The sequence below is a fragment of the Lampetra planeri genome, chromosome 36 (genome assembly GCF_965212315.1).
Source record: "Lampetra planeri chromosome 36, kcLamPlan1.2.h2, whole genome shotgun sequence".
NCBI lineage: Eukaryota > Metazoa > Chordata > Hyperoartia > Petromyzontiformes > Petromyzontidae > Lampetra > Lampetra planeri.
Genome location: NC_136142.1, coordinates 6,670,592 through 6,698,572, shown reverse-complemented (window position 1 = coordinate 6,698,572; position 27,981 = coordinate 6,670,592). Strand labels below are relative to the sequence as shown.

At 46.4% G+C, this 27,981-nt stretch overlaps 1 protein-coding gene across 2 annotated transcripts in view; it reads left to right on the top strand.

The window, feature by feature from the left end:
• The window catches only part of LOC144730743 (tyrosine-protein phosphatase non-receptor type 11-like), a 61,236-nt gene that overhangs the window by 16,864 nt on the left and 16,391 nt on the right, over positions 1–27,981 (top strand). For both annotated transcript variants that reach the window (XM_078611465.1, XM_078611463.1), the window contains exons 2-7: positions 4,583–4,705; positions 11,235–11,429; positions 19,898–20,090; positions 20,846–20,962; positions 22,103–22,216; positions 26,525–26,621. In XM_078611465.1, coding sequence (XP_078467591.1) covers positions 4,583–4,705; positions 11,235–11,429; positions 19,898–20,090; positions 20,846–20,962; positions 22,103–22,216; positions 26,525–26,621 — 839 coding nt within the window. The remainder of the gene's footprint in view (positions 1–4,582; positions 4,706–11,234; positions 11,430–19,897; positions 20,091–20,845; positions 20,963–22,102; positions 22,217–26,524; positions 26,622–27,981) is intronic.

Genomic DNA, 27,981 nt, shown 5'->3' with positions numbered 1-27,981 from the left:
TATGTTTGCTCCGAACGGCGTCAGTTGGTGCCCCCTTGGTGTCAAAGTGCGAGGATAAGAAGTGAGGCTCCTGCTGTCCTTGCGGCGTGAAGTCACCGTGCCCGTGAACAGCCCTGTAAAATGACACCGCAACCACTACCTCCCATGTCGGCTGAATAGCACCTCGCTAACCCAATGCCAGCCGGTGCTCCCCATCGTGCATGGCAGAGCGACGTGTGGACCATGTCCAGAATCCTTGTGTGTTTCAAGGAACTGTGAACTTTAGATTCGCAATAGGCAAATTAAGTTATAAACCACCATTCGCTGCACATGGTGGTTGGGTGTTTTTTGTAGTCAACAGTATCCCTGTAATTAATTCCCCTTCCCCCCGTTTAGGTGTCACATATTAATTAAATAACAGAACGGATTATTTCGTGTTGTGATGAACGTAGTGGCAGTGTAGGTTACACAAACCTATTGTATACAAGATGTTCAAATTGGAAATGATCAATTCTCACACCGCTGATTTAAATGCATATGAATCGATTTATAACTCATGCATCGTTCCACCCTGAGCCACTGCTGATCACACGCAAATTATTATCGTGCCCTTGCGAATCTTAAGAGGCCTGTTTGCATTTGAACTTTACATTCTTTGTCGATGATAGTGACCACTGGCTGGAGCGGGGGGGGGCCTGAGAGAGACCCAGCCATCTCCAACAGGATGCACGTACCAACGCAACACGCACATTCACAGCAGCGTGGGCTCCACAAAAGCATCCGTCGTCACCTTCCTAGCATCTCCGCTCGTCGGACCACAGCGGACGCAGATGCATTCCACGCCCAACCCTGCTTTTCCAGATAATGTAAAAAAAAACATGAACAAAATATAAATTTTTTTAAACTTTCTTTAATATGAAAGGGGCATCGCGTAGAAGCTGCCAGATTTTGTTTTGTAATAGGAAGCCAAGTTGTTGAGTACTGAGCTGTGTAGACTGGTGAATCGCGGTTCAGTCAACTGTCTGCACGCAATTTACTGCACGCAAGTGATAGCTAATTGAGCTTCGTTTCTAGGTCCAAGGTTAACGCGCATTTTTGTAAAGCCACCCCTACACTTGCCATCTCGCCATTCCTTGTCCTTGGTGGCTGATCTTATTCATGAACAATCGCAAGCTTTCTGCCCAGTGGCAGGGTCATCACTTAATCTCCCTCCATCCCGTCCGATCCCACTTCTCATTCTTCACCTCCCTTACTTGGGAAGGACAGTCAAGGTTGGTGTTCTTTTGGCATCCTTGACACTGTTTATGGGATACCCTTACTGACTGGGTTGGTTTGAAAATCTCCCTTGAATAATTAGCATCATAAATTCTCTCCAAATGCTGTATACATTTTTAAAAATACATTTTCTACAAGAAATATTATTCTGATGAATTCTTAGTATATGCAGTGTAAAGTCATACCCAGGATAAATTATAATAAAAAATGTAAAGCAATATCCATTTAACCGCTACAGGGGGTCCTCTGTTAATCGAGAATCGCGCTTCATTTTTTGTATAATATATTTTCTCGCTCGGGTATTCAGCGCCCAGTGGCATCCGCGACGGCGGCAACAAGCTCGCCGAACAATAACCGTGACGCGTCGGATAGGGGGCCCCCCCCCGTGCCAGGATAAGGTGAGGCTCCTTTGTGAGCGAGGCGAGTGTGAGCGCGCGCACACAGCTCGCCGCTCAGCGGGGGCCTGCCGTTTGGGTGGGTGGGGGCAGGAGGGGCCGACAATGTCGAGGAAGGAAGCACGTTGCACAACACAAAGCGGGCCGGGTTGAGCGCCCGGTTATGTCTCCGACACAAACACCGCCATTGAGTTTGGGGTTTTTTTTGTCCAACGCACATCGGCTTAATCATATCCTGCCCTCGGCGGGACAAAGCCAAGCCTTATTTTTTTTCTCTTCGGCCCCTACAATTTATCACACGTTTGTTCTGCGCGGGCGTCGGGTGCCGCGTTGTGCAATGAGCTGAATCGTAAACCCCCCATAAACGGCGAGCAAGCGGGCTGGCGGGCGAGCGAACGTGTAATTTTAACCTCTCGGTAGGGCGAGTAGAACGGAGTGAGTTGAGGATACACTTGTCAAAACATTTATCCGGAGTTCAATGAAGAGGGGAAAAAAAGAAATATCAGGCTCTGTTTGTGTTACGAGTTGAATTGCTGCAATCGCAGCATTGTTCGATAACAATTTGTAAAAGAAAAAATGTGTTCGATATTTTTCAGGCAGGGCTGCTCCGTCATGTTGAATGCATTGTTTATAAAGAAATGCCTTGTTTTTTTGGGCAGATTTGGCAATTAAACCTGTTTGTAAGTGCGAAAGCATGTTTGTTTATGGCCTTCAATTGTACGGACTTGTCCATAAAGGTAATATCCATAATGAATTATAATTGAACAGCAATTTGAATGGCAAGGTTCACATTTTGCTAACAAGTTCCTTAAATACTTGTGTTTTTAAAACCAAAAAACTTGAGTGATCTTCAACAACGCATTCATGAGAGAAACATTCTTAACGATCACAGCCTCCATGTTGGTGAACACTTAGTACTCCCAAGTCCTGGGATTCCAAAATCCCATACCTGTCGACCAAACACGGTTTGCCCACATTCTTGCACAGGGAAATTGAGTTTTCAGGTCCATACTGCGTACAGCTGCTTAAATTTGTGCACCAAAGAAAATGCGTCTATTTGTGATGGGACTTTGTGGGATGAACGTTGAGATTTATAAGGGCACGGGATGACCAAGAAGGTCTGGTGTGAAATCCCAATGTTGCGTGCGCCCCCCATGACTATGGCGCACATTCGGAGGTTTAAAGGGATGATGACACTTGTATAATACATTCTTGACATAGCCGAAGCTGCTGTACTTTTATCATCTGTAGTAATTAGATAGCTTTTGTGGTCACATTTACAATGTGCTCGTAGTTTGGTTTAGTTTCAGGAAAGTTTCCCAAACTCGACTGCCTGTGTGGCCCTCCATGGTCCACCTTTCCATGTTTTACCTGTCTTCTGATTTCAGATATTGATGCTCTCCAATGCATACTGCACACACCAGATGATTGGTAATGCAGAAAGTGCTAATGCAAAAGAAGGTACATCTTTTGTGTACGTGTGTGATCCACATGATTTCAAGACTGCTCTTTATTTGAGTGTGTGCCCTCTCGGTATCTTTATATCCAAGCGCCCTTTTATATCCCTTGCCACGATTGGTTATCGCACGTCATTCTAAAATATATATAACATGTATGTATCTACTTGGAACTTCTTTTTGCTGTGGTTGTCCCACCTGATGACGGAAGCTTGTGTTGCCTCCGAAACGTCGTGATTTAATTTAGTTGTTTTCATTTTTATTTTATTTTCACCTACGTGACTTTACCGAAAGAACCAAAGAGTATGGATTCCTGCAGTCACGAAAACTTCAAATCTAGAATTACTTTGAACTTCTTTCGCACTGCACGTAGCCAACCATGCTAATTAGAGGTGCAGGAGAAGAACAACAAACTAAATCCTCGGAGCTGTTCTATGACAAATTGATTTTGATTGTTTTACGCAGTCATTAGAAACTGGATCGTGACCATACTCTTTGGTTCTTTCGGTAAAGTCACATCAGGTGGGAAAGGTGGGAAAGCTTTCCCACCTGATGTTGCGCCCGAAACGTCGTGATTTATTTTATTTTATACCCACGTGACTTTACCTAAAGAACCAAAGAGTATGGACTCCTGCAGTCACAAAAGCTTCAAATCAAGATTGGGTCGTGACCATCATCATCACCCCGCTTCACTTGAGAACCCAGTTGAATTACCGGTGGCTAAAACCCGGATTTGAAAACCAGGATCTCAACCCAAGATCTGAATGTTGCCAGCTCGGTGTGCTCTGGACAGCCCCCCCCCCCCCCGGGCCATCTCGGCAAACTCGCTGCAACACATTTTGAGCATAAAACTACAAACGTGCATGTCGCAAGAAACCTACCCCGCATAAGCGCCAGCTCACCTGAGTCAGAACGTCGTTGGCAAGTTGTAGGAGAGATGGTCGTCCCGTACGGAGTGTTTCACCACATGTCAATTTCCTGGTATTTGTAAACTTAAACGCTCGCAGCTTGGCGAGCCTGATTTAAGTGAAAAGCCATATTTATATCCTGCAGTGGCTTTTTTTTTTCATCGCCCACTGATACTTCAACTTTGCCAGTCGGGTTCGTGGTCGAGACTAAATGACAGAGTGGCAGCCCCAAGGGAGTGGATACTCCCGAGAGGTATTTTTACTCCACGAAGGTGGATTCAGCCACGTCCAGATGCACTATGCAGTTTGGTTATTGCATCGGGTTATCAGGAGAGAATAGTGATGGCTTGGGGGGGGGAGGCATTGATCCAGCAGTGGCGAGATCAACCCCGCTGGGGTGACTTGGTTAGAGGTTCCACAGGTACCTCGATCGTAATAAACATGTGGAGAGAGTTCAGTTAGATATTTTCGTTCTTGTATTTTTTTCCCCCGCTCCAAATGCGCTGCCTGCAGAGTACTGACCTGTTCCACTTTCTTCCTCCCCGTGTGCTCTGTGCTGCCACCACAGATGGTTCCACCCCAACATTTCAGGGATCGAGGCGGAACATCTGCTAATGACGCGTGGCGTGGACGGCAGCTTCCTTGCCCGACCCAGCAAGAGCAACCCCGGGGATTTCACACTCTCCGTGAGGTGGGTTCGGGTGGTGAAGCATGCTCGATTATTCCCCCCGGCCCCATTGGACGGAGTGGGGGAGGCCTTAATCCAGCAGCGGATTGACAAGGGTTTGACATGTGTATATCACGTGGGTTCCTCCCCTCCCGCACCTCTCTGCCCTTCCCCCTCTCTTCTCGCCTCTCTCCTCTCCCTCCTGCCACCTCTCCCGTTCCCTCTCTCCGTCCCTCTATCCCACCCGCTCCTCCCCTCCCTTCGCACACTCGCACTCATTTCCTCTCCTTTCCTGAAATCTCTCCGTCCTTATTATGCTCAACACTCCACTTGTATCTCATCTCTTAATCTGCTTCCTCTCCGATCTTTCCATCTCTCCATCCTGCCTGTAGTTCTCTCTGACCTCTCACGCTCTCGTTCTCTCACTCCCTTCTCCGAGACTCTCCTCCATCTTGCCTCTGTTTTTGTTTATATCCCCACTGCTCCCTCCCTCCCTCCCCACCTTCATCCTTCTTTTGCCATCGTCCCAAACACATGGTGCTTCCCCCTCCCGCTCACGGTGGAAAAAAAAGTCCTGGATCCACACATGCCCCACGGTCCTAAAATTTAACACTCTATCCATTACACAGTCCGACTGTCAACTTTGTCTATTGACGCACGCGCGCTGTCATGACGTCCCCAAGCCCTCTTGCGCCAGAGTAATTCGGGTCGACTCCCGCTAATCTGTGACAAACCGGAGCAGCGCTCGCGCAAGCCGGGTATTTGAATGGGTGACTTTAATCCATGGATTGGCAGCGCCGTGAATTCACAAGCACGCTGGGGAAGTGGGGGGGGGGGGGGCGCGCGGCTCTGCGCCGATATTGATCTCGGCGTCTCTTAATATCAGGTTCGTAAAATCCCGCACGTGGATTTTTACGCACGGTGTCGGCATGTGACGGTTTGCGTTACGCGCGAGGCCACCGTAAAGAAGGCATATGGCGGCGAACGTTGGCTCTGTTCGTGGCGTTAATCAGAACCTATACCATTCATCGTACAGGCTATGTTGCGCTATTTCTATCTCTCCCATTTAAATCTCTCCCATTTAAATTGCGTGTAAGGATGATCCTGTGTGTATGTGTGTGCGCATTTGTTTGCATGGTGTGGAGCAGAGTGTTACGGTTACCGATCCACACTCGAACTCATTAACACTAGTTCAATTCCTGCTCATGACCGATACCAGTAACGATTATGTCAACCGGTCTTGGGCCTCACCTAGGTCAGCTTGGTCTCAAATGAGTACCTGCTGTCATGTGTAAGCATCGCCATTGGGGAGACAAATGCGGTCGGGCGTGGTGCTGGCTACCCACCCCCTCGTGTGCTGTGCCGGCCTTCATAGGTGCTGCTCACTAACAGCACTTGCCCCAACAGTCTGTTAAGGCTATACGGGGGATCTTTTCTTTGCTTGCATAAAACTGTGAACAGTGGTGGAACTGGTTTCACGCACCTCACTATGATTTGAGTGACATGTTAAATTTTTGGGTATCCGGTATCATGTATTATGTGGTAACAATATTAGTGGCATGTGATATCTAAACCTCACCTGGGTCTCTCCTCCTAGGTTCTTACCGAGCTTCATAAAGAGTGACTGGCATGTTCAAGCAAATGTTGGTGCGAGTGAAACATTGTATGTTGGACTTGACCCATGCCATACCAACCCTTCATGTCCTTTGCTGGCCATATGTACTTGCTAAAACAGCTTTCCTCTATGGTCTCTTGAGACTGCAAGTGGGCATTTGAGTTTTTACATATTTTATATTCACCAGAACTCTCAAGGCAAATGTTGTTCTCAAGAAATAATTAGTGGTGTTGCACGACCAAGTAGATGGCATGGCAACTACTATGCATATTCCCTGTGTCTTTCGGTAAAGCCACGTAGATAGAAAAATAATCATACAAAATAATAAAATATCACGAGGTTTCGATCGCAACACAAGCAATCGTCATCGGGTGAGAAAATATAGCGGGAGAGCTGCTGAGGCAGGATGTTCTAAAGGTTTGAGATGGGTGTAGCCCAAGGGTCAAAAGCGAAGTGGGCAGGGCTAGAGATGAAATTTGCATGTCAATGTAAGATCGGACGACGAAGCTGTGGAGGTGGTCATTGTATTGTGAGAGAATAGCATGTTTTCAGTTTTCCTACATTGACATGCTAATCTCTCACAATACAATGGCCACCTCCACAGGTTTGTCGTCGTGGTGGAGCTCAGCTCTCCGATCTTACATTGACATGCCTCAGTAGCTATCCCGCTCTATTTTTCACCTGATGACGATTGCTTGTGTTGCGATGGAAACGTCGTGATATTTTTTTTTTATTTTCTATCTACGTGGCTTTACCGAAAGACCCAGGGAATATGAATTCCTGCAGTCACGAAAGCTTTAAGTCAAGATTTAACTACGATGCATGTCTCACCATCTCTGTGTTCTCATTGTTCACCCATCGCTGATAATATTTATCACACAGCACCAGGTACTCTGTTTAGGCTGAATCAAGTAAACTTGAGCGAGTCGCATGCATGTACAGTACAGTGTACGGGTGGGAATCAAACCCAGGCTCCTCGGGTTCATGACGGAATATAGTAAATTCCGACCACCACTCGTATAAATGATCGGCGTTGGCTGAGTAAGTGAGCACTTGGCTCCACGATTCCAGTGATTTGCGATCACTTCCTCCCCGTGGTGTGCAACGTCGGTGGCGATTTTTTATTTGTTCTTGGCCCAGATTCTCTCGGTCAGCTCGGCGTACGGTCGTAGACTATTTAAAAGTATTTGTATTTTACCAGCTAAGGCCCACTGAGCTCTATACTGTAGCTCTTTTCCAGAAGTGACCTGGCTATCACAAATGGTAGCCCAAAGAAGTGGCTTATCATCACGAGTAAATTTATAGCAGCCAAATACTCTAAACGATAAGTTGATTCTAAATGTGGAGGGGAAAACCGGAGGACCCAGAGAAAAATCCATCTAGGCACGGGGAGAATATACAAACTCCAAATACACAGGTGTCGGGATTGAACCCACTACCTCTTGTATATTAGGCGAGGTAGTTAACATCTCGCCACCGTGGTTGCTGGTGTGGTTTTTAACGCCAGCGTTGGGGAGACGAAGGTGGCAAGGCATGCGTGGTGCTGACTGCACCACCCCCTCGTGTACACTTTTAGCCTAGTGTTCAATGCAGGCTTTCCGCGGGCTAAATTGTGATCTTTGTCTCAGTGTGGGGGTGTGAGTGTGTGTGTATTTGGTCGTGTACAGTTCCTGGAAAGCACTCATGAATTCGCTTCAAGCTTTTAATCTGCTTACAGTGGATATTGTGTAGTGTTTTTGGAAAATGAGAATTTGGGATTGCCAAGTGCTGTGTTTGCCAGCTGTCCATGGCAAGCACACAGAATTTCTTGGAAGCCGTCATTAACCTGTTTCATATGTCTCGCACCGTATAAATCACTTTCACGATATTGGCAAGTGGAGTTTTTGTGCAAGGGTCAATGTTGCACACATGGCCTGAAAATGAATTTGCTGCTTCGCTTTCAAATACAAGCGGTCTCCAGTTTACGTGGGACAGTCTGATATACACGATCCACATTTACGTTGTTTATATAACGCCACCACGAATCGATTTGCGACGCGGAAACTTGTTTGACAGTGCATCTTCCAACACAACACATTTGAACAGAGTCAATCTGGTTTCTGCTGTGACTTGGCGTGGCGAAATAGGGTCCGATTTCCGACGATCCAATTTATGACGGGGATTTACAGGAAGGCGTTGTGTCACAAAAGTGGGGGGGGGACCGCCTGTACTGTGTCTATTGGGGTGGCGGCTGGGTGGCTCAGTGGGTCAGAGGACTGAGCTGGCACGGCTGAAATTTTGGGTTCAAATCTGGGTTTCGGCCTCCTGCAATTAAACTGGGTTCTCAAGTGGAGTGGGGTGATGCTCTCAGCCCAGTCACCAATGAATGCTTGCCTCGTGAGGGAAAAAAAGCATGAACTCTTTGGTTTTAACGAAATTTAGCTGATCTCCTAGATCGCCCTGCGATGAACATTTCTGTGTTGAAGGGCATGTGTGGGAAAGTGATCTCCTCCATAGTGTGTCGATAAGAAAAGGTCGCTTGAAGGAATTTCAGAATGGTTCGGTGACATCACCTTCCGTTGGCCAAAATCAACCATGCTCGGGGAACACAGTGCCCTGCAAGAGTTCTGAATGGATTGGTCTCGTAAGATGGTGCCAAGAGCTCAATTGCGATACAATTGGTTAAATAGCAGCGTCGATCAAGTTGGTAGCTCAGAGTATATAACATTTGTTTTTTATTGTCAATAAGCCATTTTCCGTGTATTTTTATTTCTATGTTTAAGTAGCACTGTCAATGCTCTAGCTTTGCAAACGTTCCAGTTGGCCTGATTGTGATTCCCAAACTGTTCATAATAAACACACAACAACAGCAACACTTTTCATGTCTCTACTCCATGTGGTGTGGTTTTACCTTGTAGGGTTTTGTTCTTATGACCCTGAAGAGCTTTTCTTTTTCTCCACAGTTACTGAGCACAGGCCCAAAGGGCCCAAAACATCAAGCAGCCAATGACAATAATGAGCGATCGATTTAAATGATGATGATGATGATGATTATTATAAGTATCCTGGCTCTCTTGTAAATTGTGAATTGCTCATTAATTGTCTTTGTATTATTGCAGTGTAATACAGCTGTGCTTTTATGTAATTTACGAAAACATTGAGGTCGCCTTAGCCCAATCGCTAAACACTACAATCCCAAGGAACCATCATCGAATTAAAAAATAAATGTTGTTCTTAAAGGTAGATTCAAGATAACGATTGATGAGCTCCCATCGTCCCGATAACTACTTAACCCTTTCCCATTTCGATGATGTACATATACGTCGTAGGTTTTTCTTCCGATTCAGAACCGGAAGAAAAATTAAAATAACTTTATCGGTGCCGAGGCTCCCACAAGGCCACCTGGCAGGGCATGTGGCACAGTTTGGCGCCAGCTAACATGGAGTACGGTCTTGTCGCTACAGTTCTCTACCGTGAGTACAGTGTCTTTAAAAGCAATGGCATTCCGCCTCTAAATAAAATTAACGCTCAGCCTCTTGCACATTCCGAGAATCGGCAGCGAATGCGGCCTATCCTGCAACTTGCAGACGTCTCGGAACGGAAAGGGTTAAGGTGCGTATCCCAGGCTGTCCAACTACTTAACTTTGAATCATTGTTGGTGAGAAAGAACAAGACTGTAAGGGTTACTGTAAGAACCCCGGTACTTCTCTGCAATATTGATGGTTTTAGTCTTTGTTTTCTTGTTGTTGCTGATGTGCCCACGAAGCACCACGGATCTCCCTTGTTAAATGGCCGGGAAACTGCCTAAACGAGACCATGCATGTAACAAACAAGATAAACTCAAACCGTCAAATGCACTTATGGCACTCTCAATGTTGCTGCGACGTCATCCTCGTATGTTTTAATACAGCGTCAATGCATTTACGTCGTTTCTAAAGTTTGGTTTCTTTTTAACTAAAGTTAAAAATGCGCCTGACAGCCTACGATTTTTTTTGCATTGCGTATTCTTTCTCTAACTTGGTGTCACTTGGCCCGGCACTGAAGCACAAACTAAATAATTGGTCACTCATCTCGAAGCAGGGCACTCCATGTTTGAGATGTTGGGACACGTTTCGGTGTTCTAGTACACTTGTAATTTTTATTAAATAAATATGAACATTTCTAAACTTTACTTTTTATTTTACCAGGTAAGTCACCACTGAGCCCATATCGCTCTTTTTCAGAAGCAGCATGGCCACAAATGATAGTTCAACACGGTGGTTTATCACGTGGAAATAAATAAATAAATGTAGAGGGAAAATCCGGAGAACCCGGAGAAAAATGCATGCAAACACGGGGAGAACTCCAGACATAAAGCAGGCGTCAAGGTTGTGATCGAACCGACGACCTCCTGTATACCAGGTGAGGCAGTTAACATCTCGCCACCGCAGCATCCCTATGCTTTCTACTTCTGCAGTGCAGCTGTGTGAGGTTGCGGTTGCGAGTGCTGGGTGATAATATGTCGGGGGAGGTTTTGGGATGGCGGGCGGGTGGTTTGTGGTTGGTGGCGGTGGGTAGTAGTGGTGATGGGATGGTAGCGGTGATTGGGTGGTTGGCGATGGTAGGCAGTGGTCATTTGGTGGGTTTTGGCTGGTGGTAGTGGGTGATGGTACTGGTAGGGGTGAGGTATTTAGATAATGGCGGTGGGTTGTAGTTGGTGGTGGCTCTCTTACCCTACTGTTTGTGCACAAGTCCGCTGTTTGTCTCTGTATTGCTCGTCTCTTATCTACCATTGCTGTATTTGTCGTCTTTCCTTTTTTTTCTTTCCCCTCTCCTTCCCCCCCCCGGTATTTTCCTCGATGTGATTCGTATTTTCGCGCATTCGTAAAGCGTCTCGGGGCCGCTACTGCCGCCGCATTCGGGCACCAAGTAAGCGTAAACTGAAAAAAAATCCTCATCTCTTTGACGGACGGATTGCAGGCGGAACGGCGAGGTGACACACATCAAGATCCAGAACACGGGCGACTACTACGACCTGTACGGCGGTGAGAAGTTCGCAACACTCGCCGAGCTCGTGCAGTACTACACGGATTACCAGGGCCAGCTGCGCGAGAAGAACGGAGACATCATCGAGCTGCGATTCCCGCTCAACTGCGCCGACCCCACGTCCGAGCGGTACGGCAGAGGCCCACACAATGCCGACGGAAGTCGGGGCAGACGGAGGGGGGAGAGGGTGGCGGGACAAAACGTTATTTTTATATTCTGATCTTGCTGCCGACTTTGCAGTCATGAGACTAAGCGTCTGTTCGCATCTCTTGCCAAACCAGGGTATCGCCACATCTGTTAAGAGGATGGCGCTGTGGAAGGGGGGTGTACAAAGTGTTTGTGAGATTCCCCTTAAAGTGACCCTTTTTTATATCCACAAATTAGGAGTTGACACGTTTTCTCACGCCCCTGCTTGCGTAGAGATGCGTTAGTCGCGTGGCAGTCTAACCGATATTGTTTTCATTGTCAGAGCTGGAATTTAGCCAAATTAAGTGAAAACCAAACTTAATGTAAAGGTAATTTTACGCAGTCATTATTGACCAGGCTGAGGCCACGAACTCGCTATACCTGAGAACCAAATTAAATTATGGTTGGCTATTCAGATTTCAACCTGTATCTCAACAGTGGTGGTTTTGGGTCGCCCAATAAAGAGTTATAATTTTAAGTAGTTGGTGGCTCAAAACAACATATTAGCCAGTTCTTGTTGCTATTGATGATCTTGATGGAAATTTCATTCATCTGCGAGAAACGGCAGTCATGAAGTGTCTAACCAATTTTCAACACTCCAGGACACATAATCCAAGTTATTTAATTTCATCGTCATCATCATTCGCCGTGATCCATCCTCTCCTGAATGAAAGCCTCCCCATGCTGCCGCTCTCTCTCATGCTCCTAAAATGTAACGATCTTTCTAGCACCTGCACGCGAGTCGATCTCATCGCTCCATCTGTGCGGAGGACATTCTCTCTCTCTCTGGATTTTTTCTGCCTTTGGCCTGCCACTTTGTTTTTAGTCTCAACTACTGGACGTCATCCCTTCTAGTGACGTGCCCTACACAAGCCCACTTGCTTTTTGCGAACATTCAATGTGACGTTTTTAACCTGCGTGTGTTGCCGGGGGATTTATCTGCACGATAAGAGCTATTTGTTTTCCTGGGTTGCGTCGACACGGGCACGATTGTAGTTTTTTTTTCCCACAGAGACGCTACCGGTTGTTGGTTTCTTGTGTTGGTAATGCACTTTTTGCTATAAAGCCAAAAACTCTACGAGGTGTGGTGCCAAACACCAGCTGTTATTGTTTAGTTGTATTTTCAAAGAATCGGAGATGGAGCGGTGGCGCAGTGGTTAGCGCATTATGCTTTGGACCCAGTGACCTCCATTTGATTCTGGGCCACGGCTAATACCAGCCGCAAGCGATTATCCTTACCAGTCCTGTAAACCCTTTTAACGAACCTGCACTGTCCAGGGTAGTGAAGTATGGTAAAAAACGATGACCAAAAGGAGTGAGGAAGCCCTAATTTAGAAGTGGATGGATAAAATGCAAAATGTTAGTTACATCTTTTTTATTCTATAAAAGGATTCCCAGGTGCAGTATGACAGTTGAGAACACACGGTCATGCAGCCAAACTCGCAAGAGGAGAGCTCGTGCATGCGCTGGGCAGGAAAGAACAGGTCCATTGGTTTGTGTCTCGTTATGTTAAAACAACTAAGGAGAAATACACCTGTCCCATGTGTTTTGATCTGTGTGTTGCCATGAGCTGCGTTAGCCAAGCTACGACACACCAATAGTATTCACAGTGCGGCCTGTCAATAAACGATAAAAGTAATGAGTGGGGAGCCGGGGTGGTGGTGGGTGAAACATCCCGAGCCAGTCCGCATAGCTGCCTTGTTATTACATCAGAGTAATTAATAAACATGAAAACTGAAGTGCTTTTCGGACAACAGCTGCAGTAGGGTTGCAGTTGTCTTTAACGTCCACTTCACAGCATGGGACCGCACGCGTCGGGCTGCGGAAATTCCCTGCAGACCTCTTCTGTTTGACGTTGTGATTGACCGACTGACATGACAATCGGCCCTCGGCCCCTCTCCCTGGGGTCGCGACCCCTGCATCACAGCACAGGGGGGGGGGGGGAGCAAGCAGGAATTCCCATGGTTAATTCCCAGTGGCAGGAGTTTCTGCTGTTTGGAATCCGTATCAAGGGTTGGACAGCTGCTGGGTATTGGGTGTGGGGTTTTTGTTGTTTTCTTCAGCACTCTTCGACGTGCGAGGGCGATGGGTTCATTGCGTGCATGCATGCGAGTGCCTAGCAAGGCACGGGCTTGTGTACCCCCCCCCCCCCACGGTGCAGTTTATAACGCAGGCGGGCGATGATATACGGTGGAATAAAGAGCAGAATTAGACTGTCCGTCTTTTGCTGATGGCTGCGCCGGGTCATTAATCCACCGAAATAAGCCGTAAAAACCTGAAGGGAAATTACACGATGAACTGCAGTAGTCCTGTCCTGCACGCCTGCGTTTTTTGTGATGCTGTAGCTGCATGGATTTTTATATATATTTTTTTTAATATGCAAGAGCCGCACCTGATGCCGTGTCGCAGGACCATGCATAAGCTTGGCTGGAGTCGAAAGTGAATCATCGATTGTTTGCTTGTGAAAGCGAATGCGTTTATTTTTCGTCAGAATTTTATAATGTTATAAACTAGGTGTGCAATGGTTTCCGTAGTCGAATTCAGCTTGAAAAATGCGCGGGAAATTATTGAGGAACGAACAAAAAATAAGCTTGGAGAGTTTGTTCCCAAAGATAAATATGAACTGACGAAAAGTCGGACGACAAGCTTTTGGAACAAATAAAAAATGTCGATAGATTAATTGTTTGCTTATGGGTTAGGTCGTGTAAAAAGCATGTGTCGTAAAACCCTCCTCCACCTGACACAGCCCAGGAATTAAATTGTCACGTGAACCGAACGTGGCCAGATATATTGCTTGCTTCAGCAGCGCCACTGGTGATGTCGTTGGAGAGGAATCTCAGAACATTCATAAACAGTTACCGACGTTTCACTGGAGACTACACCCAGCATCATCAGGTTGTTAACGGGAGCTCGGATCTCAAATGGAAGCGCTTCCTGTTGGGAAATGCAACAGATGATGATGTGTGCGTGTGTGTACCTCGGGAGATTTTTGAAGGCACACGAGCATCCAAATAATGAAACGGACGCAAGCAAGAGGAAGGCGGGGAGTGATTTTTGAAAACGGTATAGCGTAACAATTAAACATATTTAAATTCAATTTCGCATGCCTGACTTCGTAACGTTAAACATCGCCGCACAGCGTGACGCTTCAAAACATTCAATACCGCTCGTGTTCGATAATGAAATGGGAATGTTATCGGTCAATATGTGCAAGGTTAACCTACCGAGCCAACCCACGGCATGTCAGCTCGGCTTTTTGTACTTTCTGTTTCCGAAGGTTGTCTGACCCCATTAGCACTGATTTCATGAGAAGGGATGGGCAAAGAATGAATGAAGTAATTTCAGATTCCCAATCAGTGTCAGTCACCTGTGATCGATGAACCGATGTGGTCCGTTCCAAGTGGAGCTCTTATTACGAAGACACGTACTCTATTTCATTTAATTACTTTTCTGTTAATTTCATTTGTGTTGAGTGCTTAAGTAATCTAATAGCATATACATACCATCTGTTTATTCAGGAGAAAAAAAAAACTGACTTGCTCTCTTTGAGAAGGTGGTCGTGCTTTTGAATGTTTTTTTTTTACCGGTCTACCTCTTGAATGAAACAAATGATTTGCTGATGCTATTGTGTTGGCAGTGGTGCACAAGCAGAATAAATAAACCTTCATCACAACTGTTAACAGCACTGCCTTTGAAGAATATATATAAATATAAAATCGGCGACATATCAGGCAATGGTCCTTCTTCATCGCACATATCTCTCGCGAGCGATTTGCCTTTGGAAGTAAAGCGGAGCATCCGAATGAAAGTAAGAGGGGATCGCGCTCAAAAGGTTCCCACACGGACGCGTTCACAAACTGCAGCGACCGTGCCATGGAAAGTGAGTGCGTAAATCTGTTCGGTCACAGCGTCCATCCAATCGATGAATCAAGTCAAAGTCATTTAGGGCTGCATGGGAAACCAAACCCCTTTTACGAGAGACACCGTGAGAGTAATTGACCCGAGCGTGTTTCGTTTGTATGTATGTTCAACTTCTTCTTGGTTCTTTCGGTAAAGTCACGTAGAAGGGAAATAATAAAATAATACAAATTTACCAATAAAATGATTCTCACGACGTTTCGGCATCTGAAGACGCTGTCTTTCCGACAGACCTGTTCTTCACCTGAAGACGGCTGCTTGCGTTGTGGCCGAAACGTCGTGAGAATTATTTTATTATGTTTTATTTTTATTATTTTATTATTTCTCTTCTACGTGACTTTACCGAAAGAACCAAGAAGATGAAACTTCGTATAGCTATGTCATACTGATGACAACACGATATTCTATCATAAGAAATCCAAAACATATATTTTCAAACTTTTTACACGCTTTTATTTAACTTACTGTATGTGTTGTCGTATCCAAAAATCTTGTAACTCAATTTCAACCGTATTCCCAATGTCGTATCGACTGCAAACTTGGTATAGGTATGTCATACTGAAGACAATACTATATTCTATAATTGAAAATAAAAAATAAATATTTTTAAACAATATTTTTTACGGCTCTAATTGTACCCGCTGTAAATCACCACGGTCCCTGACGTCACGGCAAGCCTTGGGGGGAGCCACGCCGAGGGGCGGGGGATGTGGAAGGAGGGGAGGGGCGATGGTGGAAGGGGGCAGGGGTAGGGGCAGCTCGGACAGTACATTTCATTAAAGCGTGTTTTTAAAAAAAGTATTTTTTTATATTTTATTCCCCCTTGGAATTTGACGAGGCTTTCATTGTGTATATATATACACACACATATAAAATTAGCCTGTTGCCCAGACTATAAGGTGAAATTTATTCCCTGAATTTTAGAGCAAAGCTGTATAGTAATCCAATAGGTATGTCTGAATCAGAATCTTTATTTATCCTGGAGAAATCCGATGAGCTCTGAAGCTTTTTTCACAGATGTCCAGTTAGGGGGGGGTGGTCAGAAAGTTAAAACAATTGTTTGTTGATTACGGCATTTTCGTATAACTTTACAATTATAATAATTTAAACTTTTAACGCGCACACAGTATTCACTCGCTCTCAAAGAGCGAGAACGACTCGCAGGCTTGAGGAACCACACACAGCCTGGAAGGCAGCTATGTGGTAGCCGGTGACACCAAGTAATTTACACTGGCTGAAACTATTAATTTTTGTACATTATTGAATGCAGACCTACGTGCCAAATGTGTTTTTAACTTGTCTTGGCAAATTCATCCATACATGTGCAGTAGAACCATGCGGAAATGAGGAATACTCGAAGGCCTGTTGCCATTTATTAAACCACTGTCACACTCGACACTCTACGCTCACACCAGTGTAGGTGCGTTCTCTCTCGGTCCTTTATCCCGGACACTGAATACTATTTGGGTCCTGCCCTCGGCTGTCCTTTGGGGCCCTCTCTCACTCGTCTGCCGGAGCGGGAGTTCAGCCAACACCGCTTCCGCGACGAGAAGAGAGAAACCCTCTCCGAGCCGACCCTTACTGAATTCTCGGGACCCTATCCTCGGCTCTCCCCTTGGCTCTCCCACTCGTCTGCCCGGAGCGGGGGTTCAGCCAACACCGCTTCCGCGACGAGGAGGGAGAGACTCCCTGCAGCCGATCCTTAACCTGTCTTCCCACAACGACCCCGCCTCCGTCACGGGGTCCCCCTTAAGAACCCCTCGGGTGGCTCCTCCCCCCAGCTCGGACCCGCCTTTGTTTCCGAAGGTGCCTCTTAAACCACCCGTGACGTTACGTCATCCTTGACTGTCAACCCGCTCACACTTTCTTCTGTTCGCCCCCTCATGGTTACTCACAATACTCCTCTACACAGAGCGAGATAATCTCTGCTGTGCATAAAATGTAGAGCTGGTTTCTAACGACCTGCCAAATTATGCCTGCCAAATGTGTATGAACATGTGTAGTTGACTTAATTTACTCATGGGTAGAATGTCATATCTGCTTTGGTCCCCTACAAATGTTTGAGATGGGATGGGATATAAGGCGCGTTGAGCCGCCAAGGCATTTAAGAGCCATAATAATGCAAAATACATGAGCATAAAATGTCTCCTTCATGCATCCATCTCTCCACATTAAAAAAATAAATTGGCAGAACGCATCGACTGCACGGCTTTGTGTGAATGCATAATTTCGGCAGCATTGATTCAAGACGAGCAAACTCTGGACCAGTTTCGAGATTCAGTATCTCATTAGCAGGGTCAGGCTTACTTGAATCAATTTCTTACCGGCAATGACCGTCACTTTACGATGCAGGTCCTCGTTTGACGTGAATTTATTTCATCTAAACACAAAGATTATTAGTGTTATTAAACATGCAAAGAGTACATGTAGCTATTTATTAAGCCCATGATAATTAAGTGTATCGTTACACACACACACACTGCCTATTAAATGTTCTCCCACATTCACGCTTATCATTTCAGAGCTGGGTATGGCCAAACAATTTTTTCCTTTAGGTTTGCCAAATGTTATCGCCAATTATAATTTTCTGGAGTAATTTCACGTCGTCGGGTTAAGAAACGTTCCTTGCAGCCGTTTTTCCCAACAGAACTTTGCATTGTTATGTCATGAGATGGCTTCAGAATTTGTGATACCACAGGACTACTTATAGAGTCAACTTCTATAGACCTCTTCTTCAACACTGGATGGTGCCGATTCACACCTCCCTTGGCGTGCAGTCTCTACGCATGCCTATCAACCAGTATTTATACATTTAAAAATTCTGAGCTGATCCCAATGAATCTCACACAACTGCTTTTTTTTGTTCAGTCATCGGTGACTGGGACGAGACAATAAAACTTGTTACGCTTGAGAACGTTTTTAATCGATTTTCATGCAACGTATGTGGTCATCACAAGAACCCATGGGCTCTGTTCGTGTGCGCTTGCTTCATGGCCTGGCCCTATCCGCTCCTTCCCTGCACTGTTCGTCTCGAGTGCCGCGCTGTAAAAACGTACTGCCGCTCATATTGACCCGTAAATCAGTCCGACTGAAAATGAGCTTTGCGGAATTCTACGGCAGTAAAGTTTATTTGCTTCCAATTGATTTTGCTCTTGCCCGTGCACCGTAACTTTACCGATGTAATATATATTACAATTCTTTGTAAAATATCGCTCGTTGGAATTTCGGTGCATGTCTTATGTATACGAACAACGTAATAGTTTGCATGTGGCTCCTGACCGTAATGTCAAATGTTGATACCCAGTAGCATTGGTTTAAGAGGCTTCGCTTTTGTTGAAGTCAGCTAGCCCAGAGGTAATAGAATTTATTCTCTACCTTAATGCAATCCAGCTGAGTGGCTCTATCATCCGAAGGTCGTAAGGGTCAATGGCCATCATCCCTCTTGGATCAATAACAACAAAGAAGAACCATGCTTATGCATAGCTTCTGTAATGCTCTCCAAAAATGCCGGTTGTCCTCGGGAGTGATTCATGAGCGATTAACCCTTTCCCGTTCTGAGACGTCTGCAAGTTGCAGGGTGGGTCCCATTCACCGCTAAATCTTGGAGCGCGCAAGCGGCTCGGCATTAATTTTATTTAGAGATGCACAGCGCCGTTGATTTTAAAGACATTGTACTCACCGCAGAGAAGTATAGCGATACGACCGCACTCTTATACCTGGCGCCAAACTGTACCACATGCCCTCCCGCATGGCCGAGTGGAAACCTCGGTACCGATAGTTATTTTATTTTAGTTTTTCTTCCTGCTTTGTTCATAATGGTAGTGATCGCTCCAAGCGGTACGTCGGTAGACCGCGATGGGGCTTGGATAGCGGTTCTGCCGGGGAGTGCATGGACAAATCCTTTGATCAATGTGGCCGGTTTTGAATAGGGTTAATCCCCAGAGTGACGCAACTTTATACAAAACTGTACATTTACATTGTGTCCCCTCCCCCAGTTAGAGACAGATGGACGGCCAATGCATTAATGCATTAAACTCCTGTATCGCTGTATTGGACGATGGCCAATAGACGAGACTGGCAAAGCAATGGTAGCCAAAGGAGAGGGGCCCAATCACCATGGAGATGGTGCGATGAGATCGATACATTTTCACGAGTGAAATAGATTGTAGCGGCGATGGCGTGAGGAGGCCTTCATCCGAAAGTGCGTAGACCATCGATGACGATGAGACGAGCTGGACATTGGGTTATGGTGAAGCTTGGGTAAGGGTGCTAGAGATGGGCTTGAGGAGGCCTTCATCAAGCAATGGATTTACCGCAGCTGATGATGACGATGATAAGAAGATACAGATTTGTAGAGGCCTTCATCCCACAGCGCATAGACAACAGCTGATGATACTGAAGATGCTAACGACGACGACGATGATGATTGATTCTAACCGTGGCCACATCCATTTTCGTGCTGCCCCCCTCACCTTCGCACTCCGCGTGAGCAGTTGGTTCCACGGTCATATCAGTGGGCGCGATGCCGAGAAGCTGCTGACGGAGAAGGGGCGTGCGGGCAGCTTCCTGGTGCGCGAGAGTCAAAGCAAGCCCGGAGACTTTGTGCTGTCTGTGCGCACGAGCGAGGACCGCCTCGACAACAACGAGATCCGGCCCAAGATCACGCACATCATGATCCGATTCCAGGTGCGACGTGGGCGGAGGACGGCGTCTTGCTGAATTCGGAGGCGCGGCGATAAACAATGTTGCGGCGGTCACGGAAAGTTGGGGGGGGGGGTGCCAGTTGGCAGATGGCAAGCAGGAATGGAGCAGCCTCTGAGTGTGTGGAGGAGCTGTACCTGATGGGACAGGATACAAGGAGGCTTCGTCGGAAATGTGTGGAGGAGCTGTAGCCGAGGGGAGAGGACTCGACGTGGCTCTGGTGAGCACGTGAAAATTAGTGATGAAACGTTGAGGGTGGGTGGCCGGGTGGCACAGGAGTAACACTCGTGTCTCACAGCAAGAAGCGCCTGGGTTCGATTCCCGACTGGCGCCTTTCTGTGTGGAGTTGTCCGTTCTCTCCACATGTTTTCCGTGGAGTTTCCTCCTTGTACTCCTGTTTCCTCCCATGGCTTAAATAAAACAATATATGTGTATGTATGTTGAACTCCTTTCGCACCATACATAGCCAACCGTGCTAATCGGAGGTGCACTCAATATAACTTATTTTGGCCAAACATCACAAATTACTCAAATTGCATATAACAACTTGGCAGGGCCCTCCTAAAAGATGTATTGAGACTCAGTGAGGCCCTCCTGGTTAAACAAGCAAAATAATAACAAGAGTAATAAAATGAAATTTCGCCAATACAAAACCGTCCTCTATTTATGCATTGCTTTCCTAAGTAAATCTGTCACCTAACCTCTATCTTGACCTTTTCTCCGCCCCCCCCTACGCTTAGGACGGCAAGTATGACGTGGGTGGTGGTGACAAGTTCGACTCCCTCACCGACCTGGTGGAGCATTACAAGAAGAACCCCATGGTGGAGACCTCTGGGACGGTGGTGCACCTCAAGCAGGTCGGTGCCGAAGCGTCATCCCGCTGGTTAAAAAAAGAAAAACAAATCAATTAAATCACGACGTTTCGGGGGCAACACAAGCTTCCGTCTTCAGGTGTAACCGTTACAGCAAAATTACTGTGATACTGTGATACAGTGATTTTGCTGTGACGGTTCCACCTGAAGACGGAAGCTTTGTGTTGCCTCCGAAACGTCGTGATTAAATTTTTTGTTTTCCTTTTTTAATCTACGTGACTTTACCGAAAAAACCAAAGAGTATGGATCCTTGCAGTGACGAAAGCTTCAAATCTAGAATGGTCATCCCGCTCTCCGTGCTCGTGCGGCTCGCATCCAGGCCAGGAAGGCCTGCTCTATCCCACGTTATGTAGTTCTGTTCATACAGGAGGCTGATGGGCCCAGTCTCTGATATAAGATCTTTAGATAATAGGTAAATAGACCTCCCCTGGTATGCATGAGGTCGTGGGTTCAATTCCGACCGTGATGATGGCCGTATGTTTGGAGTTTGCGTGTCTCGCTCCCTGTGGTCGCGTGGATTTTTCTCCGGCTCCTCCAGTTTTTCCCTCCACATTTAGAAACAATCGTGTTGAGTATTTGCCTGCTATAAATTTCCACATGACAAGCCACTTCGTTGAGCTATCATTTGTGGCGAGGTCAGTCCTGAAAAAGAGCTATACAGCTCTGTGTGGGCCTTATTTGATAAAATAAATATAATCAGGAGTTAGTTAACCAGTGTATGTTGAGATCTCTGGGCAGTGAACAAACTGGTCTTTGGGGTATGTAGATTATAGCCTCATAGACCGGTGTCTGTATATATATCTGTATGTTGAACTTCTTTCACACTGTACATAGCCAACCGTGCTATTCGGAGGTGCGGCAAATGTAGTGTCTGACTATAAACTTATAAATCGGGCTCTGATGAGATCACTGGGTAATAGACAGACTGGTCTTAGTGTGGTGTGTGCACATTGTATCTCACCAAACTTTACATTATCTATGGGGAAATCGTTTCTGCTGAATGCGTTTTTTGCTTTGTGTGGCACTTTTCAAAGATGCATCTACCTGGTGCGTTAAACGAGGACTTGCCGTACTTGGATGACGATTATTCCGATGGTATATTTCTCACCCTCTGCGCCGAGGCAGCCGTTCAACGCCACTCGAATTAGCGCTTCGAGTATCGAGCACCGTGTGAAGGAGCTGAGCAAGACCGCTGACAGCATGGACAAGTCAAAGCAGGGCTTCTGGGAAGAATTTGAGGTGAGAGTCCGCAGTCCGTGGGAAAACCCCCGTGCCGTGTTATGATACCTTGCTGATCTCGTCAAGGAGTATACATTATCACACGAACTCCGGTCATCCTCGCAGCCGCTTTTGGCTAACCATCGGACAAAGATGGTCACTGCATCGCGCGCTTTCGGATGCGCTTCTGCGGCCGTCTGGAACGCTCTTCCTTTCTGTTATTAGGAAGCCACTGGAGCCTTTGCACTTTTAAGTCTAGATTGAAAACTCGTTTTTTTCTAACTGCTTTTTATGTTTAGTTTGTCCTTCCTCTGCACCTTTGATTAACACGGTTGGCTACGGTGCAAAAAGAAGTTCAATATACATACATTCTTGTACCATTTGTATTTTTTGGCCAAAATATGAAGAGGCTCAAAATCGCCTGGACTGCACCCAATCTCATCAGATCCCGGCAAGCTAAGCAAAGATTTGTGCCTGGATATTGCTTCAATGGGTGACCAGATTGTTGTGGACTGGCATGGGGGGGCGGGGGTTGGGTGTTTAATTTTTCAGTAGGAAAATCCATCATTCTAACTGTACAATGTCTTATGGTGGCCCCACGTGGCTTTGAGTGTGGCCCCTGATGACGTGCGGCCGCCAACAATACACAAATGTGAAAACACCCCTCCATCATCGTACTGTCAAACCCCAATGGTTTCAAATGTGTGGCAGCCCTCACACACTTATGATGTCTTATCGCCAAAAGTGCCCCCCCCACCCCTCTGAAAATTAGTGAAGAACACTCGTCTATGTGCTCGTCTCTGCCGGCCAACGTGTCATGAAGTACGATAAAATAACCTCTGCGAAACTTCACGGCTCGGGGAAGCCCTCGTCCAGGAGTGAATTGACAAAGGAGCCTTTCGCGTGCACACAGCCGCCACGTTTGACGGCGACAAACAGGGTGACCGACAAGCTCCTTCAACCTGCTATTGTAAAAGGCAAAATTGACTTGTGCCTTTACAATATGGAAACAGCAACGTATGTACGTTTGGTACACTGCACGTCTTTCGCACCGTACGTAGCCAACCGCGTTAATCGGACGACGACAACAACAACAACAAGCCCTGAGTGTGGGCGGCTAGCCATCGAGCTGTCTCAGCAGTAGCCGGGTAGAGAGAGAGAGAGGGAGCCGAGCGTTTGCGTGCGCTTTTTCCCCGTCGGTCACCCCTCCACCAATGCACGCGTAGTCCCCGGGCGCCTGCGGGAAGAGTGGATAAGATCGGCGATAAGTACAGCACCGCAAGCCCAGGCTGGCAGTCGCCGGATCGCGAGGGTGCTCTCAAGCTTTACCGACAGCGACCCCGTGGGAGTTTGCAGCAGTCAACGATGGGTGGGGGGTGGGGGGCATAGGCAAACGTACAACGAGGTAGTTTTTGACTTAAAGCTTTCGTGACTGCAGGAATTAATATTCTTGGGTCTTTCGGTAAAGTCACGATGATAGGTTCAAAGAAAATAACAAAAGATTACAAAAAACTACGACGTTTCGATCGCAACATAAGCGGTCGTCATCAGGAAAAAAAACAAACGCTTGTGTTGCGATTGAAACGTCGTAGTTTTTGGTAATTTTTTTGTTATTTTCTTTGAACCTTTCTACGTCACTTTACCGAAAGACCCTAGAATATGAGGTAGCTTTTATTAAATAATAATTTGGGGAAAAAACTGTGCGTGTTAGATTTGGTTCGTGTCTCCCAAGTTTTGGACAAAACTTGAGCGAATTTGGCTGTTTTTTTAAATGGTTAATCTCGAAAAGCAACATAACTATATACTGCAGTTTGGTTCATATTGGATGATCCCTGTGGCAGTTTTTGTACCCCCCACCTCCGATGGACAGAGCAAACCCATGGATCAGAATAATTATTTATTCTGGAGGAATCCCATGAGCTATAACGTTCTTTTTCACAGATGTCCAGTCGTTAAATTCTTTTAACTCCGTTGGAAAGCGTTGACTTTCCAACTTTTCCTGGATAGCCTCGCCGAACCTTGAATATTTGCTCAGGAAGTTTCTACTGGTGATGTTTGCCAATCAGAAAAACGGTATTTAGGTTTGTTATTTACTAATTAAATGCTTTTTACTTAAGTGGCATCATTGAATGCTTCTCGTGTCTACTTTTGGTTTTAAATTCAACATCTCGAATTGAACAGTTGGGATGAAACTTGGATTTCTTCTACGTTAGTTTGCACAGTTAGTTTTTGCACGTCCTCACTTGTTTTTGTTTTCATATTCCTTCCTGGCTTCCACGTTTTGTGTGCTGCTCTCTAATGTTGCACCTGTTTTCTGTGGGCCTTTGTGTTTGCTCCTTTCCTCCTTTGCAATGAGTCACGATCCAATTCACCCGTTGAATGAAAGGCAGTTTATTCCAATCAGTAACTGGGGGGGGGGGGGTGGGGAAACGACGGATTTTTTTTCTCTCTTCCCCACAATTTCCTGCCCATTTAAGCAGGTTTCCCACCGCTTTTCAGCGATAAGCAGCAACAGCATGTGACTCACTCGTTGTCCCCGACATGTGCTTACCTGGCTACACAGAGGCAACTGCGGCTGCCAAAAAGTACAGAGATAAGCACGGCTAGACGCACGCTTGGAATGCCGTAGAGAGAGATAGAGAGTAACACATTAATTAGACGACATATTGAGGTGAAAGGTGTTACGAAAAGTAAGTGATCTATGGCGGGATGTGTCGCTAGAAGGGTTGGTGGCCCGGTGGTCGGGAATAACGATGAAGTGGCAGCTGCAGGAACGAACACGCCTGACAGGACATCTACCGCAGAGACGGAACGATGAATTCGGCTAGTGTGCAGACGCTCGATGGATTGTTCTGCCGTGAGACCGTAAAAGATTGCGATGCCTTGGGGAGAGACCCCCCCAATCGAGCAGTGGATTTATAATGGCCGACAACGATGAATGCCACTTCGTGTTGAGGCAAACAATGGGGGCATGGGAGGGCAGCGAAGGCATCACATGCTGCCATCAGCTGCCTTTTATTAGTTCTGGCCCGTGCGTTGGCTGCACCGTGGAATCCTTGGCACGGGTGTGGGGTGGTCGGGGTAGAGCGCCTCGCCGTCGGTCGCGTACGGAACGGTTCGGCACCCGCTCCAGTCGTTCCCGTCTCTTAAAGAGCACACGGCTTTTAAAGAGACAAGACAGACAATGGAGGGCACTGAGAACCCTTGGCTATAGCCACCCACCACCGATGTTTATTCCACCACCCTCCATCCCCCGCAAGAGAAGGGAGCTCTTCTCCGTCGTGAATCATTAATGAGCGACGAATCAAACTAAACCGCTGTGAATTAGCGTGCGATTGATATCCGCCGGTCACACTCCGTGTTTCCCATGGGGAGCTGTAAGGGCGTTCCCGATATTAAGACATAGTGCTCGCATTCATTCACAATTTGTCTCTTGGTCTTCCAAAATTGTAATTCACAATGTGGTGTGATTTCGGATTGTGAGGCCTCCTAAGTGGGGTTACTACGCTGTTGGCAGCAGAGAGCAGTGTAAAAAAATTAATTGTTGTACTGTACTTCTGTGCGCTCGGGTGTGTGCTACATACCTTCACCAATCCACACTGACCAGCAATCCCACAAGACCCGCAAAGGGTTGTGGAGGCCTTTATCCAGCAGTGGATTGATAACGGATTGTTATATAAACTAAACAATGAAAAACTATTTTTATTTTATCAGGTAAGGCCCACTGAGCTATATAGTTCTTTTTTAGAAGCAACCTTGCCACATATGATAACCCAACAAAGTGACTTGTTACGTGGAAATTTACAGCAGCCAATTACTCTGAACACACGTTTCTAAATGCGGAGGGAAAAAACGCTCTTGGTATCTAGACAGCCTGTCATCTGACCATGCCAACGGCGAGCTCTGTGGCATATCTCTTGAGCGCGTACAGGTGGTGCAACTAAACTGGAGGGGGCCCAGGTGTTGTGCTACAAATAAAGGGTGAAAATTGTACCAGTTAATGATGATCATTTCATTTTATACGGCATCATTCATGCCAATTGCATCTCGCAGTGCCGTACAATAATTGTATATTTAAGGGATACGTCCTATTTATAACAATTCTTGAGTAAATGAAAACCCTAAGGACATTTTTTGGAATAAACGGAACAAGGAATGCCATGAAAACAAAAGGTGTAAACGACAACAAAACTCCGTCGCAACAGCAACTAGACTGGGTGCCCCATTTCAACCCTTGCACCAGAGTTCATGCTCATCACGCCACACCAGTGCAAACCAACGTGAGGTCTCCTTATCGTCGCTTGTCTTTGCCGCCCCCCTCTCCCCCAGGCTCTGCAGCAGCAGGAATGCAAACTTCTCTACAGCCGCAAAGAGGGGCAGAGGCCGGAGAGCAAAGCCAAGAACCGCTACAAGAACATCCTGCCGTGTAAGCGTGGGCTTTAGCGAGCCCAGCGCGGAATGCCCCCCCCCCCGCCCGCTGCTCCCAACCCTCTCTCGTGTCCACCGCGTCCCAGAGGCACGCTCGAGCTGCTGAGCAATCAGCTTGATTTGCGTCGCGTTGGCACACGTTTGTCGCTGCGTCAATGCTGGTGGCAATTCCTCCAGCGGCAAGTAATGTCGTCAGCAGCAGCAAATCTGCAGGTCTTCCCCGTGACTGAGATCCGCGGGGGTGCCGTCTCTGCACATCCGTGCACTCGGGACAAAGTTCACCCTTGGCGCACTTTGCGAATATCGCCGGCTCCATCGATTGCGAGTTGATGGAGTGTCACGATTGGCGGTTGCCAATCGATTCAAGACTATATTGTTTTTGTATTTTTGTCTCTGGCCACACTCTTATGAGGTACGTCTTGTTTTTATATATATATATAAATCTACGCATTCATCAATAACACGGTGGCCTTAAAAGGAAAAAAAATTATAATAGGTGACGTTTCGGGCAATCGCACAGCTGGAACCCCCTTCTCAGTGCCCTACCATATTACAGACCAATTCAGATCTTATTGGTCACCCCGTGCCCTTATAAATCTCAGTATTCATCCTGCGAAGTCTCATCACAAGGGAGGAACACAAACAAATAGACAAAACATTTATTTTTGTCGCCTGTATTGAAACGACTGTACGCTAATATGGACCTGAAAACTCAATTTCCCTGCACAAGAATACGGGGTAAACCGTATGGGTTGACAGGTATGCAATCGCCCTTCTTCATAGCTCGTGAAATTATCTGTACGTATTTTATATTCTCTGCAAATGATGTTATTTTTTTCACTCGGTAATCAAACTGAATGTTTTAATCCTCGGAAAGAAATGCGCCAAAGTACGTTGGAACATATTTAATGGGGCGTTTTTTTTATTCAGTCGTCGGATATTTCACATCAACTCACTCGCTGCACTTGAGAACCCGGTTGATTCACAGGGGGCTGAAGCCTGCGATTGAAGCCCAGGAGCTCGGTGTTGATGACTCGTCGCAGTCACATGATGTTGGCCCACAGAAAGACCTCCCCCCCCCTCTCCTGGCCACTAATCTTTTGAAGTTTGATATTGGCTGCCCGTCTACACAGTCAAGATCCCCGTTTTAAACTTCTATGCCCACTGGTATCACTCTCACTAACCCAAGCGCACTTTTTTTTTTTACAGCCAATATGAAGGCTCTATTTTGTGTTACCGAGTCACGAGTTAGATTTTCTGAAATTCTCACCAGGCACCTCTCCACACTTGTCAGTTTTTGTCCGATGTGCCTGTGTAACCCTCTGTCTGTACGCACAGAGGGCCTCTTAGTGCTGAGA